At 32.4% G+C, this 17,247-nt stretch overlaps 8 protein-coding genes across 8 annotated transcripts, besides 3 other annotated features; 3 read left to right on the forward strand and 5 right to left on the reverse strand. All coding sequences in view use genetic code 12, as the record gives it.

Annotated features, from left to right (window-relative positions):
* Positions 1–1,293: 1,293 nt before the first annotated feature.
* On the forward strand, positions 1,294–2,718 carry CD36_64010 (F-box protein, putative; the record flags this gene model as incomplete). The annotated part of the gene is made up of 1 exon (XM_002421069.1): positions 1,294–2,718. One exon carries the CDS (start codon positions 1,294–1,296, stop codon positions 2,716–2,718), a length of 1,425 nt encoding a protein of 474 aa, XP_002421114.1.
* A 190-nt stretch (positions 2,719–2,908) lies between these two features.
* Positions 2,909–9,028: a mobile genetic element.
* Positions 4,346–4,780, reverse strand: CD36_64020 (the record flags this gene model as incomplete). The annotated part of the gene is made up of 1 exon (XM_002421070.1): positions 4,346–4,780. One exon carries the CDS (start codon positions 4,778–4,780, stop codon positions 4,346–4,348), a length of 435 nt encoding a protein of 144 aa, XP_002421115.1.
* On the reverse strand, positions 5,407–6,099 carry CD36_64030 (the record flags this gene model as incomplete). The annotated part of the gene is made up of 1 exon (XM_002421071.1): positions 5,407–6,099. One exon carries the CDS (start codon positions 6,097–6,099, stop codon positions 5,407–5,409), a length of 693 nt encoding a protein of 230 aa, XP_002421116.1.
* Positions 6,089–7,869, reverse strand: CD36_64050 (hypothetical transposon protein, putative; the record flags this gene model as incomplete). The annotated part of the gene is given in 2 exon segments (XM_022379231.1): positions 6,089–6,868; positions 6,853–7,869. Coding segments are annotated over 2 exon segments (1,797 nt in total).
* Positions 8,074–8,367: a mobile genetic element.
* Positions 8,540–9,010: a mobile genetic element.
* A 99-nt stretch (positions 9,029–9,127) lies between the features above and the next one.
* On the forward strand, positions 9,128–12,148 carry CD36_64060 (phosphatidylinositol 3,5-bisphosphate 5-phosphatase, putative; the record flags this gene model as incomplete). Its single annotated transcript, XM_002421073.1, has 1 exon — positions 9,128–12,148. The coding sequence occupies one exon, from the start codon at positions 9,128–9,130 to the stop codon at positions 12,146–12,148; it is 3,021 nt and encodes a 1,006-aa protein (XP_002421118.1).
* Positions 12,149–12,244: 96 nt separating this feature from the next.
* CD36_64070 (conserved hypothetical protein) lies at positions 12,245–12,634 on the reverse strand (the record flags this gene model as incomplete). Its single annotated transcript, XM_002421074.1, has 1 exon — positions 12,245–12,634. The coding sequence occupies one exon, from the start codon at positions 12,632–12,634 to the stop codon at positions 12,245–12,247; it is 390 nt and encodes a 129-aa protein (XP_002421119.1).
* Positions 12,635–13,129: 495 nt separating this feature from the next.
* Positions 13,130–14,548, forward strand: CD36_64080 (membrane transporter, putative; the record flags this gene model as incomplete). The annotated part of the gene is made up of 1 exon (XM_002421075.1): positions 13,130–14,548. One exon carries the CDS (start codon positions 13,130–13,132, stop codon positions 14,546–14,548), a length of 1,419 nt encoding a protein of 472 aa, XP_002421120.1.
* A 98-nt stretch (positions 14,549–14,646) lies between these two features.
* On the reverse strand, positions 14,647–16,383 carry CD36_64090 (uncharacterized protein YDR026C homologue, putative; the record flags this gene model as incomplete). Its single annotated transcript, XM_002421076.1, has 1 exon — positions 14,647–16,383. One exon carries the CDS (start codon positions 16,381–16,383, stop codon positions 14,647–14,649), a length of 1,737 nt encoding a protein of 578 aa, XP_002421121.1.
* Positions 16,384–17,247: the final 864 nt, after the last annotated feature.

The following is a 17,247-nucleotide window of genomic DNA, read 5'->3' on the forward strand; positions in this document are numbered from 1 at the left end:
TGTATCATTTGTAGTATTATTGATAACCAACAAGGCTGTATATTTTTTTACACTTTTGGAAATGATTTCATAACAAATCCATTCTAAAAATTTACCGCCAATTCCTACTTTTATTTTTAATCTATTGGTTAGATAATTTTTGATTTTAATTATCCATCTCTTATAGTATTTGCTTTTTTTTTTTTTTTATTTTTATTTTTATTTTTATTTTTACTTTTAACATCTTTAGAAAAGGAATAATAATAATCACCTGGTTTATTCAATATTATTTTATTTCATCTTCAATTAAAAAAGAAAGGAAGGCTTTTGTTTTTTTTTGACATATTTATCAATTAGTAAAGTTACTCAGCGTTTACATTTATAAAAGAAAATATGAAAAATCAGGCAAAAATGAAATTATTATTTGCAAATGAACAGTTAATACAATTTCAATCAATTTCTGTTGAAGGATTGGATTGGATTAGTATTTAGTAGAGTGAATATTGATAGGTGGTGGGGGGGGGGTGTCTTTAGGAGGTAGAACGTTGAAGTCGTGTGTACTTCTAATTCCCCCAATTTCTTTTTTTTTTTTTTATCCCATTGGGCGTGTCTCGGTCCCCAATTTTTCTTTTTTTTGTCTTTCTTTCTTTTTGTTATCTCCTTCAATTAATATTACATCATCCATCATTAAATTAACTTCATAATATTAACTATAGTCTATTCTAGTCTATTCTAGTCTATTCTTATATACTTATTAATATTAATTAGAAGGATTATTAACTAATGATAACTTATTAGTACTGTGTAGATAATTTGCTTAATTAACTTCTCTCTCATTTACAGTAAAGTGAAAAAAAAAAAAAAAAAAAAAAGAAAGACAGCCACAAACAAACAAACAAAGGTGGAGTAGTTTTGTCCCCTTAAATTTTATTTTTGTCTTTGTCTTTGTCTTTGTCTTTTTAAGTGATTGCTCTCTTTTACACACACACACACTTTCTTACTTTCTTTCTTTCTTACTTTCTTTCTTTCCTTCAACACATATATATATATATATATACATCTTTCTAACTTCCTTCTTTCTATTGATAGATTCATTCAAAAATATATTCCATTCCCATTGATTTATGATAATCCCTTGTCATAGATTAGTTTCTTGTTTTTTTCTTGCCTTACCTTGCCTTGATTTGATTTGATTTGATTTCATTTCATTTGTGGTATCTCCCCCCCCCTCCATTGTTGATCGTGTAATTATTATCCCCACCCCACCCTTTATATTAATCCTAATGAATATTTTAACTTAATCCAACTCAAAATATGTTAGTCAAGTTACCGTTGGAAATACAAATTAAACTATTATTAATGGTACCCAACTCAAATTTAAAATTTGTCAATAGTCACTTTTATTTATTATATAACGATTTATATTATCATAAAATTGTCAATACTTTTGGTGAAGCTACTGTCAAAGTTATTATAAAAATATTACCTTGGTTAAAACCTTATATCAAATCATTAGATGTGTTTCGAAAACAGGCAAGATTGGTAATAACGAAAAGATTACAATTGGAAGAATTACCCATAATTATCCATAATTCTGATTTTACTACCACCACCACCATAAACCCATTGAATTGTCAATATATCAAAGATTCATGGAAATACATTTATTCTATTCTCAAAAATAAACGACTTTATGCAGAATATTGTGATTACCAAATTGATGAACCATCAAATTATGTTTTCAATCATTATGTTGAAATCAATCGAACTTATTTGTTAAGTTATAAGAAAGTTTGTTGGCTTACCCCTGGTGATTATAATTTGAATATTGCTTTGGCAATTAAAAATGGTCAAGGATTAGGAACAACAAAATTCGAAGTTAGATATCAAGAATTGAATGAACTTGGTGAAACTCTTATTAAACTGCAAACATTTTATCCTCCTAGTAATATCAATGAAATTTTACCGAAAAATCAATTTGTTTATTTAAATGTTGGACATTTTATAATACCAAAGCCTTCAAAAATTGAATCAAAATTTTATTCAAAACAATTTCAATTTCAACCTCAACCAAATAATGATCATAATAAACTACGAAGAATTGAAATTGTAATGGAAGAAATTGGATTATATTTAAAAAGTGGATTTCGTGTTTATTTTATTGACATTAGTCAACCATCAATGTTATTCAATGAATATGATTTATTATATTATTCAATCAATGAAACTGATTATCGATATTTCATTAATATTTTATTGAAAAATCTATATAAAGCTTTGAATTATGTACAAAATGCCGGATGTTCAGATGATTTGAGTTTCCAATACAATCGAGATATTTATGGAGATGGAGATCCATTTATTATAATTAAAAAATATGATAAACAATTTTTATTGGAATATGACAAAACTAATGGAATGTTGTCTTCTTCATCTTCATCTTCTTCATCTTCATCATTGGCTTTAAGTTCTTTACAAGATTATGTATTATATGATAATAAAAAGTTGCTCAATTATGGCAGGTTTTTCTTTTTAAATAAATTTACAATAAGGAATTTTAAATTCACTACTATTTATCAACAACGTCAATTTATTAATAGATTTGGTGATTATTTGATTGATTGGAAAGAACAAGATAGTAAAAAAAATACTAATAAAGATGAAATGCCTATTGAAAGAAATTGTACGTACGATAAGTATGGATTGAAATGGAAACTTCCTATATTAGGTCAGTTATAAAAAAAAAAAAAGAAAGAAGGGTATGGGGATATGTGTATCTTTAACTTCTAATGTATTATTTATGTAGTTTACTGATTTAGAAAATAACATATCACTTTGCAAATTGAGGTTGGCAATAGAAAGTAAGAGGGAGGGAGGGAGGGGGTTGGGGGTGGGGGGTAGTTGATTATTTTACGGGAACAAGAAAAACTGTTATGTACACTGTATAGGGGTAGTGTGTATATTAACTATTTATGTACAATTATCTAATCTAGAATCGTTAGTTCCTTTTTCCAAGATCAATCCCAGGGGGGATTCCAACTCATATTTATATTACGTTAATCGGATAACACCGAACCCACATTCGGTCTTCTCCACTTCTAGCTTATGGGGGGGGGGGGGGGGAAGACAAAGATGGTTCTGATCGGCTCAAGAACGTCAATGACCATAAGTCGGAGGTTCACTAGCTTATCCGATATCCCTGCCAATGACAATACATGAAGAATCACCTTCTATGCAGTCTTCAGCACTACAATCCTAACAGTTGCCCACCGGTAGACCAAGTGTCCCCACTTGCGTCCAAGTGAAGATCCATGACCGAGTGGCTGTATCAGATGTAGACGACAACGTCAGATGTATGGTCTGGTTAGTTGTTGTGGACGGCGTCACTGTGATGTTGGAAGGTAGCGGAATGCCTTGAACTTGGGGAATCTAATGACCACATTAACGGAGTTGGACCCGTCATGGAATGATAAAAACACCAGTGGGTTAATGGCAAAAAAAATTCTTATCAGACGAACCATGAAAAAAAAAAAAATCAAAAAAAAATTTTGGTAGGGAAACCATTATCGTAATGGGCAAAAACCCTGCCTAACTAATCAAAATTGATTGAATCTGCCATTATTGAACTACGGTGGATCCGTCTTAGTTAACCAGTTTCTAATCATTCCTTTGATTTTGTAGAACTGTTTCGGCAATGTGTATCAAATCAGTATTTTTGTAATTGACTAGTTGTAATAATATCAGGAGCATTGGCAATAGTGTCTGACGGTAGTTGCAATAGTGCCTCGTCGTGGACATTGTTGTGAATTGCGTTGTCTGCGGAAGACAGTAACTCGGAAGTTTGTGCTGCCTAAGATTGAATGTCGGTTGATGTGTTGATGTGAACATCATTCGTATGACTTGGGATTAAATGTGGTGGATGATCTTCGCAGTCTCGCCTGAAGTTGTCAAGGAGCTGAGTCCATTTAGTTGGATCGATGCATTTAATTGTTTCATTGGCTTTAAAAATAGATGCATGATATTCCGGACATTCTTTAAAAGTAAGTGCTACTGTTTGATTTAGTAGATCCACACCGACAATTGCTTGAATCCAGTCATTTCTTGAAAATTGGATTAGTTGTTGATTGTTATTAGGTGGTACCCCTTAGATTATCTGAACGGGAACTAGCAAATGGTCGTAAGTTTTTGACATTTACTAATCTTGATGTTTGACCAGTTTTATCAAATGCTTTACCAAGATCTAATTCATAAACATTATCATTATTGGGAACTTTCTGAATCACTTTGAAAGGACCAAAGTATAGGTTGTAGTAATCCATTTTCATGTGTGTTTGATGGTTTAATTGTTTGACACTTATAGCACCGTTTAGTGTAAAGTTTTGATTTGGTTGTACATGTTTGGCCAATAATATAATTCCGATAAATCTGCTAACACTTTCAATGCACCATAGTGAGTTGCTGTTGGTGAATCATGATGCAAACGAACGATTTCTAGCTGAAGTTCTGCAGTTGGAATTACCAAACGAAGTATTGAGTTTCCTAGCTTATTAATTCCTTTGTAGAATAACAATCCATCCTTCACAGTATATTGTTTGATGGCAAACTTGATTGATTTGTGAATATTGGTGGTTGCTGGGGATCGATTTAGATTGATTAAAGTTGAATATAATAGTGCAATTCTTTTATCATCTGTATATGCTGCTTTGACTCTGTCGAAAAATTCTTCTCCAAGAATATTGTGGTGTAACAGAATTGAAATAGACGACAATTGTAATGATTTCGTGAAATCACGCGATAACATATCTGCTTTTTTAGTTGGACCACTGATGTAGTTGATGGTAATATCAAATTCTGACAAAAATTCAAGCCATCGTGCTAATCTTGGCAGTGGTGGTGAACTGGATTTTTAAAAGATATTCAAGACTTTTTATGGTCTGTAGCAATTGTAATTTTATGACCAGCTAAAATATAGTAAAATCTTTTCAATGTCGCAATCAGTGCGAATAATTCTTTTTCCCTAATCGCATAATTTCTCTCTGCGGGTGAAAGAAGTTTTGAAAAAAAAAATGCGATTGTCCCAATCATCACACCATCTTCTGAAATTCTGTCAATTACTGCCCCCATAGCAAAGTCAGAAGCATCTTAGGTAATAAGATAAGATGCCCCCTTTTCGGGGTTGACAAGAATTGGAGCGTTAATTAGCCTAGTTTTCAATTCTTGGAACGCATTTTCAACTTCTTCACATCGTCTCAATTTTTTTCAAAGCAAACAAATTAAGTGGTCTAGCTAAACGACTATAGTTTTTGACAAGTTTTCGATAAAACCCACAGAAACCTAAGAAGGATTGGGCTTCCTTTGGAGAACTTGGGAATGGATAATTTTTGATAATGTCTAACTTATCAGCTGTCGGTTTGATGCCTTCCTTGCTTATTTGTGATGACCCAAAAATGTGATAGTTTTGCACATAAATTTACATTTTTTCAATTTGGCCCGAAGGTTAGCTTTTCTAAGTGTATCAAATACCAACTTCAAATGTTCCAAGTGTTCCTTAAGATTTTTTGAATAAATGATTAAATCATCCAAATAGATTAACATAAAGTCATGATTGTATTCCCTAAAAACCTGTTCCATCATTCTTTGGAATGATGCCGGGGCATTGATGAGCCCAAACGGCATAACCACCCAATGGAAACTACCAAAGGGGGTATGGAACGCAGTTTTTTCCTTATCTGCTTCATTAATGAGAACTTGATGATAGCCTTGACAAAGGTCTATGCTGGAGTAGTACGTGGAGTTCTTCACCTCCATTAGCAACTCTTCCATATTGGGGAGGTGGAAATGATCAGCAATAGTTAGCTTGTTTAAACCACGAAAGTCATTACATAACCGTACCTCCCCATTTGCTTTGGGTACCATGACAATTGGAGCACCAAATGGACTTACTGTTGGCTCAATAAAACCAGCATCAAGATATTGTTTAAGTTGTCGTTGCAATTCATCCGAATAACGAAGTGGTATCTTGTATGCCTTCCGGTAGGCCACAGCATTCTCATCTTTAAGTTTGATGTCATGGTAATAAGCGTGTGTTGGTTTTTGAAGCATTAATGGTTCATTGTTCATTGTTCACTGTATCACTATATTCGATAAGAAGTTGTTGCAATAGTGTTTGTGCTTTCTCATTATGATGAAATTGAGTATCTGGCTCTGTTGTTATATTGGAAACTACAAGATTTTCATTCAGTAATTGTTTATTAAAATCTATACTGAAAGATTTTGTGTATTTGGTCGGGAACAAGGAACTTTGGGATAACATCAAAGACAGGACAAATCTTTCTTCCAAGTTCTCTTCCAAACCGTCAACCTCATCTAAATAAGTATCAACGACCAGATCAATATCCATTGGACTAGTATCAGTTTCAGCTTGTGCGGGTATTGGATCCTGAAGTTTCATTGTTTCATCATTCCATTCTTGGATAGTATCAGGGAATTTAAGGAATTTCTTAGCAACTTCTGCTCCTAAGATGATAGGGAAATTGTCAAAATCTGCCACAATAAATGTGACATTTTCATTTATGGCTGGCCAAAATATTGAAATTTTTTCAGTAACCGTGGCTAGGAACGTACCATCTGGAGAAGATAATTTCATTGGTGCTATTTGCTGAGTTTGCAAGTTAGACACCAAGTTGCTGTATATCAAATTCGAATCACTACCAGTGTCCAATAAAGCTTTATGGAAATTTATGTTTTCAAGTTGGACGTAAATGAAGAGCACCTTAGATTCACTAGCATTGAGATTTATTTGAATAATTTGCAGTTGGGCATGAGAATTGGTTTGAGAAAGGTCGCGTTTAATGTCTTCCCGGGACACAACTAGTTTTTTGACTCCGACTTAGTGAACTGCTTACTGGATTTCTTTTTATCCGCGTCAATTAAGTTAGCAATTACAGAACACTCGTTGGTGGTGTGGTTACAGGGACCATGACGGAGGCACACTTTCTTATCATCCCATTGTTGATTGTTTGAGTTGTTGAATTTCGTAGGTTGGGATTGATGACCTGATGAGTTGGTAGAGTTGATTGCTTTTTGTAACGCCTCGTCACCAGCTAACAGACCTTCTGATGGACGGAAATACCGTAATTCCGAAATGGAGTGGATGGCTGAGAGTTCTGGATAGAACATTGGTCTAACCTTGGATTTAAACAAGTCTAAGGTGTAACTATTAACTGCTGCATCATTCTTTTCAATCATACTATCGTACAATTTAAAGAAGGCATTTCTAAACTGGTCGTAAGTACCAGTATGAGTTAATTTGTTTAAGTTGACTTGAATGTCCATGTCGTTTTTCTTTTGCAAGAAACGAGTATCAAATTGATGGATAAATTCCTGAATTTCCATGTTGTTGTTCTTTGGCAAGAAACGAGTATCAAATTGATGGATAAATTCCTGAATTGTTAAAGTAGTAGCATTTGAACGGCGTTCGCCGTTAATAGTGTTTTCCTTTTCAATTTGGTCGTTTTCAAATTCTTGAAGCCATTCAGCTGCCATGCCAGCAAGGTGTGGTCTTGCAATAGCAAAAATCATCAGGGTTTTGAACTTTGAAGCCGCCATGTCATTCTTGGTTTGGATTAAACGATTCATCATTTGACGTTTGACAGCAACAGTAATGGATTTGTCGGAACCATCCATAACCTTTGCGCGTTGGATCGCAGTGTCAGGATTTTGACGATTCAACTTTACTTGGATCTCAACTGCAGTTTCTTTTTTAAATTGTTTGAATCTTGGGTTAAATTTTGGTTTAAAATTTTTGGAATGGGATTTGTTTCTAAAGTTTGGGTTTTTTCCCGCTTTGTGGTTGTTGTTGCGATTTTTGTTGTTGTTGTTGTAAGCCATAATGATAAGATTGATTGATTGTAGTTCGAACTACTCTAGATCTTTTGTTAAAAATGCTACTAATTGTTATGTACACTGTATAGGGGTAGTGTATATTAACTATTTATGTGCGAGTATCTAATCTAGAATCGTTAGTTCCTTTTTCCAAGCTCAATCCCAGGGGGATTCCAACTCATATTTATATTACGTTAATCCGATAACACCTGACGATCCTGCACATTTCGTCATATTTCACACATTCTTAAAATGTGTTAATTATCCCAACATTATCAATTATACGTGTTCAGAATTGGTTGCAAAGTTATCAACTCAATTCACACTATATAAACCTTACACTTTCTTTACATTTTTATATTTTTTTATATTGGCTTTTCTTTTAGAATCAATCAATACTTTTTTTATCATTTAGATACATCTTTCATCTATTAATAGATTATCTTTCTATATATCAAAACACGACACAGTCACGTGCCAAAAAGGATATAAGAAGGAACTTCACACCGAATCCACATTCGGTCTTCTCCACTTCTAGCTTATGGGGGGGTAAGACAAAGATGGTTCTGATTGGCTTAAGAACGTCAATGACCATAAGTCGGAGGTTCACTAGCTTATCGGATTTCCCCGCCAATGACAATACATGAAGAATCACCTTCTATGCAGTCTTCAGCACTGTCACACACTCAGCCAATATTACCGTGAATACAGGCTGATAGGATCAAGTGCGACATCTAGATAATTACTCAACATCTTACAAATGATGGACAATGACTATAAGTAATTATCTACGACATTTTAGGGTAACAGAAATTTAGTGTAAGTGTAATACTAATTGGTGGACACACATCCGTTCTACATTGCACATAAACTACATTATTTAAGAAAAATATTTAGAAATAGTAAAAGAATTATTTTATATTATATAGGTTTAATTAGAGAAATGAAACTACTATATATTTGAGTACATTCTAGATGAATATCATCGCTGGTAAAAGGGGTTAAATGTGTAACCATTCATTAAAAATGGTTCAACCGTAGTTACAGGAATTGAACACTAATGAAAATCCCTACAAAAATTACTATGTTATAAATTAGTTTAAGTTAACTGCTGACCGTATGCGCTGAGAAGTGCTACGTCAGGACAAGCACTACAATCCTAACAAAAACAAAACAAAACAAACGCATCAGAATTATTCTCATTCTCCACACTTTACTTTGAATATATACATATATATGTTTGTTAGTTCTTCATCTAATTTAAATGAATCTTAATGTATCAATGGTTGGAAGTAGTGGACAAGATAAATCAATGCCAAAGTCAACAGCTGTAACTGCATCTAATTCCAGTTTAGATCAAAATACACCTTCACAACACCCGAAAGATAAACAACATGAACAAGAAATGGAAAAGGAAATACTACAGCAAGGTAGTAAAGATGCAAGTTTTGTAAATGACAATAATAAACCCCCACAACAAGATCAACCGCTAAATGGACAGCAATATGAAAATCAAGACGAGCAAACTCAACCAAACCAACCGGATCACAACCAACAACAGGACAATGAAAATGACGAACAACAAGATGATTATGGAGATGCATCTGAGAGCAATAAACGTATTATACTACAACGATTCACTATTTATAACGCTACAACTACCATGTATATTGCTGGAAGCAACTCAAAGGAAAGTCTATTTCGTATTATGGAAATCAGCAAAGATGAAGAAAATGATAATGTAGTTTCCATCATTGAAGATAGTAATTATTTTTATACCAGGAAAGATATGATTGAATTATTGAATGGATTAGATGAATCTATTGAAGGAGGTATACATAAAGTTGCCCAAGGATATGGGATGTTAGGATTAATTAGATTTACTCAGAGTTATTACTTGTGTTTAATCACAAAATGTTCCCAAGTTGCTATTTTGGGAGGACATTTTATTTATCATATAGATGAAACTAAGTTAATCCCATTAGGAACAAATTATAAACGTCCTGAAAAATATAGTGATGAAGAAAAATTATTATCTATTTTCAAATATATGGATTTGGGGAAAACTTTTTATTTTAGTTATAGTTATGACATTACCAACACTTTACAAACCAATTTTGTTCGAAACAAGAAAAAAGCCACTGATGTTCAATTTGGGGTAAATACCAATAAAGTAAATGATTTGTTTAATAACTTTGAACACAATGAAAGATTTGTATGGAACAACTTGTTGTTAAAACCTATATTAGATAACCCTGAAGTTGCCACTTATGAATGGTTTCAACCCATTATACATGGATTTATAGATCAAGCTAATATTTCTGTTTATGGAAGGAAGTTTTATATCACTATAATAGCGAGAAGGTCACATCATTTTGCTGGAGCCCGGTTTTTGAAAAGAGGAGTCAATGATAAAGGTAATGTTGCCAATGAAATTGAAACAGAACAAATAGTTAGTGATATGTTAATTTCATCATTTCATGATCCCAAATATGGGTTTTATAACAATCCACGATATACTAGTTTTGTTCAACATAGAGGATCGATACCATTATATTGGACTCAAGATATGAATAAACTTCCCAAACCACCTATACAAATAAATTTAAATGATCCATTTTATCAAAGTTCAGCATTACATTTCAATGATTTATTCCATCGATATGGTCTGCCAATAATTGTATTAAATTTGATTAAACAAAAGGAAAAACAACCACGAGAACTGAAATTAAATCATTATTTTATGGCTTGTATAAAATATCTTGATCAATTTTTACCTGAAAGTAAAAAAATCCAATATTATAGTTTTGATATGTCAAGACATTCAAAAAAAAATTTGGATGTAATAGGACCAATACAATCAATAGCTGCTAATGCAATTAATCAAATTGGATTTTTCCATAATGGGATCAATTTATCTAATACAAATTTACAAAAGGGAATTATAAGAACTAATTGCATAGATTGTTTAGATCGAACTAATGCTGCCCAATTTATTATTTGTAAAGAAGCATTAACTCATCAATTAAGAAGTTTAAAGATTATTTCTCAGACACAAAATTTAGATTATGATTCCGATTTAATTAATGTGGTTACAGAAATATTTCATGATCATGGTGATACTATTGCCATTCAATATGGAGGATCAAATTTGGTTAATACTATGGATTCTTATCGTCGTATTAATCAATGGTCTTCCCATACTAGAGATATGTTGAATAGTATTAAACGAATGTATTCTAATTCATTTATGGATTCTATACGTCAAGAAGCAATAAATTTGTTTTTAGGGAATTATATTTATGAACCTAATAAACCAAAATTATGGGAATTACAAAATGATTATGCACTTCATAATGATTATTCAGGTAATGGATTACATAAACCTCATAAAAGTTATATTAATTGGTATAATGAAACATATTTATTAGATTCAAGATATTTTTTTGGGGGAAATGAATGTAATGAAATTTTAAGATTAGAAGCATTTCCTGATTGTAATGAAAAATGGTTTAATGAATGTTATATTCCAAGAAAATATCAATCATTTACTGAACTTTTCCAATTTAATATGAATTCAAATTCAAGATATTTCCCTCCTACTGAAAATACTGAAAATGGTAATAATAAATTTGATTATAGTCCATTTGAATCTAGAAGAAAAAAATATAAGACTTTTGAACAAGAATCAAAAAAAATTAAACATGATATTAAAATAAAATCATCACCAAGATCTAAACGAATTCAAAAATTTTTACCATTTAATAATGTCCATCATAGCAACAACAACAATAACAACAACAAAAGAAATCTTGAATTAATTGAAGATGATGATGATGAAGATGAAGATGAAGATAAAGACGATAATGGCAATGTCGAAGAAGAAGAAGAATCAATTAGTTTTCCTGATTCAAATCAAGAAAATTCTATTGTTACCGTCAATGAAAAAGATATTGAATTATATAATTCTCAATGGGATTATGATAAAATTATAAATCATCAAACTATAAATACTCAAGATTATTCATTTAATCCTCGAGTTAAAACAAATATTGAAGATAAAGAAATTTATTGGTATTATAGTAATGAAATTTTTTCTAAACTTAGAAATAACGGTGGTGGTGGTGATAGTAATTATAATGGTTTAGAAGATTTAATTAGTCCTCAAGATTTGAAAACATATTTGAGTTTTGATAATAGAAATAATGTTTACGATGATGATGAAATGATTACAAATTTTAATAATCAATTGGATTTAAATACCGACAATAATTATTTTTTTTAATAATAGATAGAAAAACCATATATATATATATATAGCAAGGTGATTCGTGAAAAAATTTATTTATACTTTAATAGTATTACATTACTTGGTATATATTTATTTCCCCATCATTTTAAGATATTCTATAGATTGAGATGAATCAAATGGAAGTTGGGTTATTTGATCCTTCAATTGTAATCCCTTTTCATTTACTTCTCGAAGGAAATTATCATGATGGATTTTCTTCATCATTAAATAATTTTCATATTCTTCTTGATTTATCGGTGGCATACATTGAGGTAGATTTTCAACATCAAGTTCTATATCATTAATGTTTATATCATGTGGTTGGCTACTTGAATTATTTTTTGTTGCAGTTGTAGTTGTAGTTGTTAATGATTGTATTATTTTGTTGGAATCAAATTGTGATGATTTTAAAAGTTCAGGATGTTTTCCATGGTCATTATAATATTGAAGAAATTGATCTAAGGAAATGGTGAACTTCATTGATAGTTATTAATTGTGACAAGAGATGATATTTGGATTGTGATTTTTTTTTTTTTTTTTCTTGGGGTGTGGAGTCTCTATAATGGAATGGAGTCATACACCGGTACACTTCATGGATAACCAATTTTTTAGTTAAACAATACTCCGAATAACCAATACCGATAATTGAAAAAATTGAATTATTCTTAACTTGCTCATCCTGGAGATCTAATAAAACAATCTCGGTAATACATTCCTTAAACACCGAATAAGAATTAGATCTTGTATGTAACAATAGAATAGAATGCTGATTATTAATAAGCTGGTCGGACAAAAAAGGGCTAACTTTTAGATATGACTCAAATGATACTAACACACAAAAATCAAAATCAACACCCCATTCTTGTATTTAAAGATGTACTTTTATTCTCTCCTCCCAGTTTCCCCAATTATACATTGTTTTATAGTCATAACATCCCCCCCCCCTCCCCCACTCTACACAAATAACCAAATACAATGACTAACACTTTATCTTCGTTTGAAAGTGTTGAACTTACTGCTGTTTCCTTAAGACATCAAATCCAATTCCGTCCAGAAGATGATCAATTATCAAATGATTCATTAACTCCCATTGTCACAATCACTGAGGAGGAGTATGAGGATAACGATAGTTCTGAAGAATATCCTGAAGGTGGATTAAAAGCTTATTCAGTCATATTGGGATCATTTTTAGGATTAATAGTCAATTTAGGGTTGATTAATTCAATTGGAGCCATTCAAGCTTATGTTTCAACTCATCAATTACTGAATTTAAAAGCTACTTCAATATCATGGATTTTTTCAATTTATTTATCATTAGCATATGCTGGTGGGATTATAACCGGTCCAATTTTTGATAAACGTGGACCTTTAGAAATATTAATTGTTGCTACAATATTTATTTTCCTTGGATTAATGGGAGCAGCTCAAAGTGTGGAAATTTGGCAATTCATATTGAGTTTTATAAGTTTAGGAATAGGAAGTGGATTAGGTACAACTCCATTAATTGTTGTTATTAGTCATTGGTTTTGTAAGAAAAGTGGCAGTTTTACAGGATTTGCTACTAGTGGTGGATCAATTGGTGGATTGATTTTCCCATTAATGTTACGACACACATATAATGTTTATGGATATGTTTGGGCAATTAGAATTTTAGCATTTATGTCTTTGGGTTGTATGTTATGTTCTATCTTTTTAGTTAAAGAACGATTTCATAAAGTACAAACAGAAGTTATTTCTCAACAATCGAAAACAACTACAAAATTCCTGTTTCAAATTTTAATGGAGAAATTGAAATCAGTTAATGCTAGTGATTTCAAATACATTTATGTAATATTAGGAGCATTTTTCGCAGAATTATCATTGATTTTGTTAGTTACTTATTTCCCTTCTTATGCAATTGCTCAAGGGGTTTCAGAGTCAACATCCTTGTTGTTATTGACAGTTTGGAATGCTACAGGTATTTTGGGAAGATGGATTCCTGGACTTGTGTCTGATATTTATGGTAGATACAATGTCTATGTTTTTATGTTGATATTGTATTGTCTTTCCATATTTGTCTTGTTATATCCATTTGGGTCAAGTGAAAAAATCTTGTATGCATTTGCTGGTGTTGGTGGTTATTGTTCTGGCTCCATACTTGGATTATTACCTGCATGCTTATCTCAAATCACTCCAGTCAATGAAATCGGTACTAAATATGGGATTCTTAACGCAGTATTATCATTAGCAAACTTGTTTGGTATACCAATTGCAGCATCAATTATTAAGGATGGTACATCAAAAGAGTATAATAATTTTGTTGTATTGGTTGGTTGTTTGGCTGTTGCCGGTAGTTTATTTTGGTATTTTAGTAGGGTGGCGATTCTGGGTTTCAAACTAAACATTAAAGTGTAGGTCCTGACTTGTTCAAATTTATATAGTAACATTTTGTAAATATTTGATTCTACATTCTCTATAAACATTTTGTAGATTTTTGTAATTATTACTGCTACTTATTTATCTTGATTTAATATTTTTTTCTGATGGTTCCATTTATATCGACATTGAATACGAGATCTTGTTCCCATCTTTTCAGCAACAAGAGTCCAGTTTATAGTAGAAACAACCGCTAATTGCTCTTCAACAATAGACATTAATTTATCCACCTCTTCTTTTGTCCATTTATTCATTTTCCTATTTTCACCAATCACCAAATAATTTCTATAACGATCTCGACAATCCTCTGGCATTCTTCCCATAACTTCCCCAATATGTGTCCATTTACCTGGATGGGTCAATGTCAATTCTTTCAATTGTTCATCATCAGATTTAGACCATTTAGCTCGAACATCGAAAATGTGGAATTTTCTTCGAACATGTTTGTAAACTGATGAAATAGTACGATATGAAAATATTTGATAAACTCTTCTCCAAAATCCATCTTTAATTGTGTCTTTTGCCCAAACTCTTTGACAAAGATCATCTCTATTCATTTTGTGTAAATAACAATACCCAGCAAAATAATAATCCATATACGATTCTTCTTCTGGTGAAAAAGATCGTGGTTTCTTTCTATCTTCTGGTTTCACATTCTGGTTATACCATTCTAATGTTTTACGAGAAACATCTCTTGCCAAAGTTGGCACATCTGATAATGTAGTGAAATCATATTCTGGTAATTTATGTGGTTCTTTGGGTATATCTCTCTTTCTTATTTTCGTCTTTTTGAGGGTTTTTGGTGTCGTTGTCGTCGTCGTCGTCGTCGTCGTTGTTCTTGTTGCTCTTGGTCTTGGTCTTGCTATTGGTGGCGGTGGTGGTAGTGGGAATGGTACTGGTGCTGCTGGTGCTGCTGCTGGTGGTGCTGGTGCGGGTGCCGTTGCTTCCGCTGCTGATGCTGCTGCTACTGCTACTGCTGCCGCTGCTGCCGCTGTTGTTTCTGCTGTTATTGGCGTTGGAAAAGTGTTCCATGTGAAGGAATAATTTGATTGGGATCCTATATTTGGCAAACTAATATCATTGTTTAAAAATGATTCTGACGCAACAACTTCATTGGCAGCTTCTAATATTTTCCGTTCTTGAGCTTCATTCAACTCATGAGTTAATTCATGGGCATTTTGAATAGCTGCTTCAATCAATTTACTTTGCGCTTCATCGATATCATGAAATTGATCTTTTTCTTCAATTGTATTCTTTTCAGTCACATTCCCTTCACCTGCATTCCAATTATCTGCCGTCCCGTTATTTGTGTTCCCTTCAACTTTGGTAGACATCACTGATTCTTCTCCTTCTTGTGGCCCATCTACATTTTGTGTTTGTTCATCATGACCACGACGATGGCGGTGTTTCTTCTTTTTCTTATCCTTTTTATCCTTTTTATCCTTTTTATCCTTTTTCTTATCTTTCTTATCTTTTTTATCTTTCTTCTTGTCCTTTTCCTTGTGTTTCTTTTTATCTTTCTTTTTCTTCTTTTTGGGTGGTGTCGAGGAAGGGGCTATAGCATCAGATGATGCTTCGTTGATAAAGTTATCATCAAGAAACCCAGTCCATTGTGCAAATTCATAATCATCAGTATTAAGCTTTCTTTTCCTTTTAGCATCATCAGTACCCAAGGTTCCACCCACATACTTCATTACTGCTGCTTCAACAGTATCATTGATATGGTTATTTTGAGCACTCTCATTGTCATTCTCTTGTTTAACACCTAGCTTTAATAAAGTGTGTGCACCATTTTCATGTTGATCTTCTTGCATAGTAAATATTGTAGGTGGAGATCCCTTATAACTATTTGCAGCTATTTTTTTTTTTTTTGGGTATATTGTGATATTCCTTTACCCGACAACAATTGGAAAGAGCAGGGTAAAAGTATTGGTGAAAAAAAAAAAAAAAAGGGAAGTATCAACACATCTTCGTTTTTCTGTTGATCTCTTTCTAGAAAAACCAGTGTTTGGTTGTTGCACGACTATTGAGATAACTATTACGATCAAAACTGACATACATCAAGTACTAAATTAATGGATGCAAGAGGCGACACTAATGGTAAATAGTCAGCTACTGAAAAAGTTGTATGTTGTGTTTTGAAGGCTGACTACACTAAGACCAATAAAGAGGTTTGAATTACTCAGCACGTGATTATAATTCGTGTAAAATATATTGATTATTACTTCCATTTCTGGACCCCCCTTTTTCACTGGAAGTTAATACTTTAATCATCAAATCATATCCATTTAAAATGCAATCTCTTGATTTTCAGAATGATAAGTACGATACAAGAAAAGAACAGAACGTATACAACTCAGCAAGGTTGCAGCAGTAGTTGGTTTAACATTATGCCATGACCCGTTTGATTGATATATAAACAAACAAAATGGTGTGATATTGAAGTTCTTTTTCATGTAACTTGGTTAACCGAATGTGAATAGGTTACCCCATTTTTTTAATGTTTTTCACATGGATATTGGTGTCCTCGGTTATGTGATAGGATTGTTCTCTCTTTTCTTTTGCCCATCTCCTCCTCCACTTTTACCGTTGTAACAGAAAAAAAAAAAAAGAGAAAAATTTTGGTACCAGCCAGTTATCGTTCTACTCCGAATTAATCAATCTTCCCACGGCCTAAA

Source organism: Candida dubliniensis, chromosome 6, assembly GCF_000026945.1.
Source record: "Candida dubliniensis CD36 chromosome 6, complete sequence".
Classification (NCBI taxonomy): domain Eukaryota; kingdom Fungi; phylum Ascomycota; class Pichiomycetes; order Serinales; family Debaryomycetaceae; genus Candida; species Candida dubliniensis.